General features: G+C 39.9%; 1 protein-coding gene across 4 annotated transcripts in view; it reads right to left on the reverse strand.

The window, feature by feature from the left end:
• camsap3 (calmodulin regulated spectrin-associated protein family, member 3) overlaps positions 1 to 6,078 on the reverse strand; it is a 57,833-nt gene extending 51,755 nt beyond the window's left edge. For all 4 annotated transcript variants that reach the window (XM_034189470.1, XM_034189473.1, XM_034189471.1 and 1 more), the window contains exon 1: positions 5,582 to 6,078. In XM_034189470.1, coding sequence (XP_034045361.1) covers positions 5,582 to 5,714 — 133 coding nt within the window. In that variant the 5' untranslated portion in view covers positions 5,715 to 6,078. The remainder of the gene's footprint in view (positions 1 to 5,581) is intronic.
• Between the last annotated feature and the right edge of the window lie 3,460 nt (positions 6,079 to 9,538).

The following is a 9,538-nucleotide window of genomic DNA, read 5'->3' on the forward strand; positions in this document are numbered from 1 at the left end:
ATGGTTATCAACATGGTGGTGTTTTTCCTGTGCCGCCGCACCGCGCCGGCTGCGTCCCGACGCACGGACCCGTCCGCACGTCTTTCATTAAAAAAAATCTCCTTTAACAGTGGAATATCCACATAAAATGCTGAAACCGACTTCTTCTGAAACTTCTCTGTTCTCTCACGACGTCCTGGATCAATAGAGCCTGAAATGTGGAGGTTTTCAGCTTGAAACAGGCTGACGACGGCGCCTGGGAGCGCTGCGCGACGTCTCGCACCGTGGGAAGTCCTTAAAGGGACAGTATCACCTCAAAATCTCTCATCAGCCGTTAAAATTTTCACCGAAAACCAGCTTAATTTTTCGAACCGTGTCCACTTCGATGTGCCTTACAGGTTTAGAAAAACTTTTGATCAAACAAAGCGCCAGTCTCTCAGCAACGTCTCAGACAAAGGAATTCCGACGAGGGGCTGGACGACTCCTCCCACAAGGAGTGCTCACAGGCGAATGACGTCACCGACAGGCGTGGAAAAACTCACGCATGCGCACGAGGGTTCAAGCATGTCTGACGTAAAAACATATGAATGAAATCCATATAGGTTTTTGAAAAAAAATAAAAAGGACCTATACTTTATTGACAGCCCTCGTATGGGTGATTCTTTAACTACGGGCACTATTGTCCTTGTAAATGTAATTTCCACCACACCATTGCCTTACAATATAAAGCGCCTTGGGGCAACTGTTTGTTGTGATTTGGCGCTATATACGTGCTCTGATGTCACTGTTTATCTCCATAGAAACTACCCAAACAATCTTTCATACAAACTGTTTAAAGGGACATTACAGTGTTGTAGTCGAAATTACGGCAATAGTGTGGGACAACTACATTTTGTTTAAAAAAAAATCACAACAGTTGTATGACATTGAATACTCCAATTATGTTTTGATTATTTTACTGATATTTTATTCAGATATTTTAAAACATTAGAAAAAACGTTTCTTTACCATTCATTTTTATCATTGAAAATCAAAAGTCTGGGTGTGGGACAAGCACAAAATGGCAATATTTGCATATAATGATGCAAAAAAAAAAAAAAGGTGAAAAAGTCATCATAGACTACTAGAACAAATTTCTTAAAACACTTTCATTGTAAAGATAACTATAAAAGTGTGAAATTTCCCCTTTTTACTGTTTTTCATACAATATGATCAAAGGACATAAGTGCCCATAGTCTAAGAATCACCCATATGTCATAATAATTTGAACTGACCAAATTAACGAATGGAGATACCTATTTTAACCAACATGAAAAACAAACATGCCAAGCTTCATAATTATAGCACCGGAAAGCATTAAATTCCACTATTGTAAAGTCTACTTGTGTTGTGATAGATGCATAAATGCAAAACTGTTTTCAGATTTGAAAATGAATCTTTGTAAAACTAGTCTTCTACTGATGAGCAGGCCACAAAGCTTACATTGAAAGCTGCTCCTTGAAATTTCCACAGTCCTCCTCCATATGGTTTACCTTCCTCAATTTCATGCAGCCACCACTCCTACACAGCAACTTCGCATATTTCTGGAAGCCCTGCACAGTGAATTCCGATATGGTCTGGGTCCAATTTGAAGTGGACCACTTCAAATATTGCATGCAACAGAAACATGCTAGCTGTAGCAGATCAAAGACACAAAATAAACAAACACTGACACATTTACTCCACTGCATCACATTTGTTTGGTATCCACAAATGGCCCCAGGTGTTACTGTATCTGGTCCACACCTAAGTGAAGGTAGACAAACTTTGACATCTTGTACTCCTGAAACTAACCACTATTCATGGACGGGTTCTGGAAGGAAGATGTAAAGTGATGTCTCAGCTGTCTAGCAAATGATTTCCTCCTAAATGATTTTGGGTTAGGGTTTATTTTTAGTAAAATAAATAAATGAATGAATAAATAAATAAATAAATACATACAGTAAAACTCGCATATAATGGATTCAGGTGGACCAGCGAATTTTGTCTGTTATAATCTAAATCCACTATATGTAGAAAACGGACAAAATACTTTTTTTTTTTCCTAAGTCCGCTGTGGAGTGGTATCTTAAAATCTTAAACCCTGATTTATGCTTCTCTAGCTCTGTAACTCCATGGCCACACAATGACGTCAACATGCATATGATCGTTTTAAAATTCTCAGTCGCGTCTTTATGCAATTTGCCACAGGAACAGCGGCTTTTTCTGGATTAATTTGTCCCTCAACGAGCTCAACTTCTTTATGCAATCATAAACTTCCACACCAACGACATGGTACGTACAATTTTCTCCATGAATTGTGGGTCTTTAGACCACCTTTTACTGACTCCTTGTTGTAAAGTTGGTCACATTTGCAGACTTTTCTGTCAAACGCATCTGATCCATGACCGAAATGTAATCGGCGGGCGTACTGTAAAAACTATTAAAAAATGATGGGAGAGGAAGGAGTGAAAACATAAAAGTGACAAATCACAGCCCTCTACAGTCTCCGGTTTGCAGCCACGCAGAGGCTGCGATATAAAGCAGCTTGGTTTGTCACACCCAGGGATATGTGTGAAACTTAACACCATATTACAGTGCAGGCAACAAGCAGCATTTTGTTAATGATCACCAGCCTCGGATTACGCCCTGCCTCATTTAGGTACTGGGTCTGAGCACAGTTCCAAAAAAATAAACGGCCGTGCTTTTAATCAGAGAAATACGGTACACACTTTCCTAGAAATGGAGAGCGTCCGTATTGAACTTCATTTCATACCTGTTAGTGGGCACGTCCAGACTGCGCTGGACTTCTAGTGGAAATGCACTGTGATCGGACAGGACATTTTGTCTGATGCAAGCGAAAATCCGTTACACAAAATCCAGTATACAACCCCTGGCAAAAATTATGGAATCACCGGCCTCTGAGGATGTTCATTCAGTTGTTTAATTTTGTAGAAAAAAAGCAGATCACAGACATGACACAAAACTAAAGTCATTTCAAATGGCAACTTTCTGGCTTTAAGAAACACCATAAGAAATCAAGAAAAAAAGATTGTGGCAGTCAGTAATGGTTACTTTTTTAGACCAAGCAGAGGAAAAAAAATATGGAATCACTCAATTCTGAGGAAAAAATTATGGAATCACCCTGTAAATTTTCATCCCCAAAACTAACACCTGCATCATATCAGATCTGCTCGTTAGTCTGCATCTAAAAAGGAGTGAAGACACCTTGGAGAGCTGTTGCACCAAGTGGACTGACATGAATCATGGCTCCAACACGAGAGATGTCAATTGAAACAAAGGAGAGGATTATCAAACTCTTAAAAGAGAGTAAATCATCACGCAATGTTGCAAAAGATGTTGGTTGTTCACAGTCAGCTGTGTCTAAACTCTGGACCAAATACAAACAACATGGGAAGGTTGTTAAAGGCAAACATACTGGTAGACCAAGGAAGACAAAGCGTCAAGACAGAAAACTTAAAGCAATATGTCGCAAAAATCGAAAAATGTACAACAAAACAAATAAGGAACGAATAGGAGGAAACTGGAGTCAACGTCTGTGACCAAACTGTAAGAAACCGCCTAAAGGAAATGGGATTTACATACAGAAAAGCTAAACGAAAGGCATCATTAACACCTAAACAGAAAAAAACAAGGTTACAATGGGCTAAGGAAAAGCAATTGTGGACTGTGGATGACTGGATGAAAGTCATATTCAGTGATGAATCTCAAATCTGCATTGGGCAAGGTGATGATGCTGGAACTTTTGTTTGGTGCCTTTCCAATGAGATTTATAAAGATGACTGCCTGAAGAGAACATGTAAATTTCCACAGTCATTGATGATATGGGGCTGCATGTCAGGTAAAGGCACTGGGGAGATGGCTGTCATTACATCATCAATGAATGCACAAGTTTATGTTGATATTTTGGACAATTGAAAGGATGTTTGGGGATGATGAAATCATTTTTCAAGATGATAATGCATCTTGCCATAGAGCAAAAACTGCAAAAACATTCCTTGCAAAAAGACACATAGGGTCAATGTCAATGAGCAGATCTGATTTGATGCAGGTGTTAATTTGGGGGATGAAAATTTACAGGGTGATTCCATAATTTTTTCCTCAGAATTAAGTGATTCCATATTTTTTTCCTCTGCTTGGTCTAAAAAGTAACCGTTACTGACTGCCACAATCTTTTTTTCTTGATTTCTTATAGTGTTTCTTAAAGCCAGAAAGTTGCCATTTGAAATGACTTTAGTTTTGTGTCATGTCTGTGATCTGCTTTTTTTCCTACAAAATTAAACAACTGAATGAACATCCTCTGAGGCCGGTGATTCCATAATTTTTGCCAGGGGTTGTATATGGTGTTTATTAGATGGAAAACCATACAAAAGCAATGGGACTTTTGCATTTGTCCGGTGAGTGTGAATATCCAGTTTATACAACGAAGTGGCTAAGGATACGTACATCTGTATCTTCTGCGGGACTGCTAAAGTATCTTTAGAACAGTGTTCACTGAAGATGCGGACAATGTACGGATGAGTTTTGAAGCCTTGCCGGGCCTTTACCCACATATTTGCGCATTCTGATTGGTCGGTAAGACACCCTCCATATCTTTAGAACTGTCTCTGTAGATACGGGTTCGTACCCATAGCCACTGCTTTTATACAATGATGATTTAGGTGAGTTTTACTGTAAACACATTCCAACAACTTTAGGATCTGTGCTATGACTTTGTGGAAATCTTCAAGTCCTACACAATGACATGATTCCAATCTAGTCTGGTCCAACTCTGGAATTTTCCATCTTTAACATACTGCTGGGAATATGACAATGAGAAGGATGTATAGCAGGGTAGTGCTGACATGGACAAAGCTGCAGAACAAAAAGGATTGTTGACATGCAACTTCAAATATATTTTCCCGTTTCTATATATTAAAACAACTACTGATTATGCACGCAATTCGATACCTCTTTGTCTCTCCCAAGAGGACTAATTTGGCTGCATTCTTTGTGACCACTACCAGATCAGCCCGTGTTGCATGCTTCAATTTAATCTCGGGGTCAAAGTTTTTAGATGCACCGCAGGAGCTGGATGGTTCCTCACAGACATCCCCTCAGCTACGCAGACAGAAACCCAATTAAATACACTGACCTGCTTCACAATCATAAATACGTAGCTTTTCTGCTCCTGCATTATGAAGACTAGAGGAAGTAGGTGTGTTCATTTTAAATCAGGAGAGAGGAATGACACAAAACGTTGTTTACGCCCCTTGAGCCTGCATGCTTTAGCCGGATAAAAACACACACCACCAGTAAGCTGCAATTTATGGCTGGCGGCTAGAAATAAGGCGGAATGGGTTAGCGTGATAAGGCCTAGAGAGGAGGCCCGTTACACACGTACCTATTACAAATGTGACCACCCACTGAGTGAGAACAAATGTGTCACCAAAAGGCTCCCTTTTCATGTGCAAAAGCCCTTTTCTACTGAAAAACGCTGAGCTTCACGCACACGATGTGCTAACCAGAATATAAACAGATGACAAAGAAGCTGAGCAGGCCTGCAGCCTGGACTCGGACCTACCTGTACTGCCGTAGGAGTTCGCCAACAACCAGCCGACACTTGCGCATATTTTTGCCTTATTGCGGTCATACAAATCCAAAGGTTTTATGTCCGGGACTAGAAAAGTCTTCCTCGTGGCTGAGGAGTCCACCATGGCAAGTCCGTAAAAATTAGGAATTGAGGGGGAACAAAGACTACTGGATTGTATACGTTAAAAAAAAAAAAAAAAAAAATCAAACTATCATTCTTTCTTTTGGGAAGCAGCCGGAGCTGGAAATGCGGGTTTCTACGGGGAAATATCCGCCCCGGAGCGGCTTCCAAACCACTTCCTTCCGTGTCGTTTTCGGAGCGGAGTACTTCTGGAATAATGCCTCACGACCTAACAAAGAGCTGAGCCGCCGGGTTGGAACAAAAAAACTGGAGTATTCAGCTGGTTTTTGCCCTTCTTCGTCCGCATAGCTGTTCCCTTCACTGTACGCAGCCGCCGCTGACTGACTTCCAGGTGCTCCACACTGGCATCGCTCACTCATCCCGCTGTCCAATAGGATGGGAGCTTTAACCGCAGGGGGGCGGGACTTCGCCGTGCGAACGGAGGCAGCAGGTAGAGGCGGGGCCACCTCTGCAACAGGTGCATGACACACACACACAGAGGATATTTTTTTAATAACTTCAGGGGACATTACTTTTGAATTGAACTGATTTATTTATGCGATAAACAGTTATTCACAATCCAGATTAAAAATACAACATATTAAATTAACAAACTAAAAATATAATAAAACTAAACTAAAATAAAAATCTGCAGAGTAAACAAATTGCTATAGACAAGCAGCATAGCAAAGTTATCACAAGAATGTGATATTCTTAATTGCATAACATTACAGAGCATTTATCAAAACTTTGCCCTAATCTAATTTTAATGTACCACTAAATTATGCATGAATTTAAAATAAATAAATCTAGGCCTAACCTATTTAAAAAATAATAATAATAACTAGAGTCCCCACAATGTGACTTCAAGAAGATTTGTACACTAACCTGTGGTATGACCTTTGTTTTTCTACACATATTACACCATGGGTGACTGCTGGCCGGGGCACCAGCTAGGGTCTGATCAACCCTGGTCAAGTCACATGGGTGAGGGTGTATGATGTTTGAAAGACCCGCAACACCTGATGACGCCAGGGTACATCACTGATGATGTGCATCAGCACAGCATCAAAAGATGTTTCTTTGGGAGACACCTGTGCATGGTAGCATATAGAGGGTATTTATTGCTTAGGGTTATGCATATCCATTTAACTGTGCATCCTTTGTGAAGAAAACTGTTTGAAGGCTTTTGGTCTGATTTGAAGCAAACTTGGTAGAAAGAGTGCAAGTCAGTTGCAATTCAGTTTTGCAATTCAAAGTAAATTTTTATCCTGAGGAAAATGATTAAAGAAACATCCATGGTTACTATTACGTAAACCTAAGCCATATATCATCTTTCCATTGGTCACATGACCTTGCCCTCTGAGTCCTCCTTTATTACTTTGTTTGTCTGGCATTAAAACACCATAAATTAAAGTGCGATATCCCAGAATCTGCAACAGACTGGCATCCTGTCCAGGGTGTACCCTGCCTTTCACCCTATGACTGCTGGGAGGAACAGATCCAACATGTGGCTCGATGACTGTTTGTGTTGTGAACGTACCACTGAAATTAAAAGAGTCCCTCAGGTAATAGTGGTTTAAAACCCCTAAACATCTCCCTTGCTTACAGAACAGTATTGCAAGGTGCAGTCAGGGATTGAAGAGTCTCCTATTTGGTGACCTCAGAGTTGCATCTCTGCTTTTTGCAGATAATGTTCTGTTGGCTTCGTCAGGCAAAAACCATAAATCCATCAGGACTGTTGTGTAGCTGACCCTGACCTCTTGTTGAGTGCAATACATAAGTATTACAAGATTAGACATTTGAAAGATTGGCATTTAAGATTATAATATACAGTAAATATTTTTGTGACATTGCCATCTTTGTTTACTGAAGCAATGCCTTGTTTGAGGTAGCATGGTGGCTTGTTGGTTAGCACTGTTGCTTCACAGAACAAAGGTTACGGGATCACTTCCCACCCAGGGTCTTGCTGTGTGAGTTTGCATTTTGTTCCCATGTTTGAGTGGGTTCCCTCCAGGTGCTCCAACTTCCTTCCATATACAAAGATATGTAGGTCAAGTGGAAACTTTAAATTGACCATAAGTGTGAATGTATTTGTCCGTCTATATGTGCCCATGTGATAGACTGGCATCCTGTCCAGGGTGTCCAACGCCTCTTGCCCTATGACCGCTGGGATAGGCTGGGTGATCCTTTAACTACGGGCACTATTGGCCTTGTAAATGTAATTTCCACCACACCATTGCCTTACAATATAAAGTGCCTTGGGGCAACTGTTTGTTGTGATTTGGCGCTATATACATGTGCTCTGATGTTACTGTTTATCTCCATAGAAACTACCCACACAATCTTTCATACAAACTTTTTAAAGGGACATTATTGTTGTGGTGGAAATTACGGCAATAGTGGGGACAACTACATTTTGTTTAAAAAATCACAACAGTTGTATGACATTGAATACCCCAATTATGTTTTGATTATTTTACTGATATTTTATTCAGAGATATTTTAAAACATTAGAAAAAACGTTTGTTTACTATTCATTTTTATCATTGAAGATCATAAGTCTGGGTGTGGGACAAGCACAAAACGGCAATATTTGCATATAATGATGCTGAAAAAAGGTGAAAAAGTCATCATAGACTACTAGGACAAATTTCTTCAAACACTTTCATCGTAAAGATAACTATAAAAGTGTGAAATTTCCTTTTTTCTTTTTTTCATAAAATATGATCAAGGGACATAAAAGTGCCCGTAGTCTAAGAATCACCCGGCTACAGCTCCTGCGACCCTTAATTGGAGCAAGTGGTACAGAAAATGTATGAACCAATTTACCTCCTGCACTATATGTTCATCAATTTGTTTTCTAGACCCAGTTACTTGAATTAAGAGTCATAGGGGTGGTGGGGGATATCCCAGTGATCATTGGATAAAAGGCGGGACTCATGCTGGACAGTTCACTACTCTATTGCAGAACTTATATAGACAGGTAAACATTTAAATGTGTAATTAAAATTATGTATTACTGTATAATATATGTCTGAGGAAGAAGGTAATTCAGTTCTGATGAACCGGTTTCCTATAAAGCTTCTCTAAGAGCTGAAACAGTGACAGCATGAGGGTGGATGAATATTCCTTATACTTTTGAACAAAACGTATAATCACAGCATGCTCAAAGGGTTCTATTTTAATTGTCCTTTTCAACAGCGTGGAATAAAATGAACATCTGTGGCACTGGATATGGTCGTCACTGTAATCAGGGCAATCCTGTTAAAGTCATGCAAATCTATGCAAGAAAAGTACACTTCTGAAAAATTGTCAAGATCACCATTGAGATACTTGACATGTTCTGTGTAGTCGTGAGGTGTGTTTGGAGTAACGCCACACAATGGGGAAAAACAAAGCTGCAGTTTCCCCATCACATGATGTAGCTGAAAAGTTTGGAAAGTTCTCTGTGCACTAACTTCCTAAAAGGATTACCACCTCTCAACTATTCTAATTACACAAGAAACTATTTCACTATTTTTTCGGTGTTATGTCAGTTTAACTCTTTAAAGCAGTAGTTAGCATCAAAAAAGGTTAAATCTACATCACACATAAAGTTTAATTCAATGTACAATTGCAGACACAAGTTTACATACACCTTGGTTAAAAACTTTAAACTCAAATTTCCCAAACTGCACATATTCCCTGTTCAATGCCAAAAGAACATAGCACCAGACCCTCTACAGACTCCCTGCAAGTGGTGAGCCCACATGGAGAAGACATATCTGTATTGTATCAGTCTATCCAGTTTCAAATGCACACCAGCCTAGGCTGGAGGAGCACCAA

This window comes from Thalassophryne amazonica, chromosome 16 (assembly GCF_902500255.1).
Source record: "Thalassophryne amazonica chromosome 16, fThaAma1.1, whole genome shotgun sequence".
In the NCBI taxonomy this organism is placed as follows: domain Eukaryota; kingdom Metazoa; phylum Chordata; class Actinopteri; order Batrachoidiformes; family Batrachoididae; genus Thalassophryne; species Thalassophryne amazonica.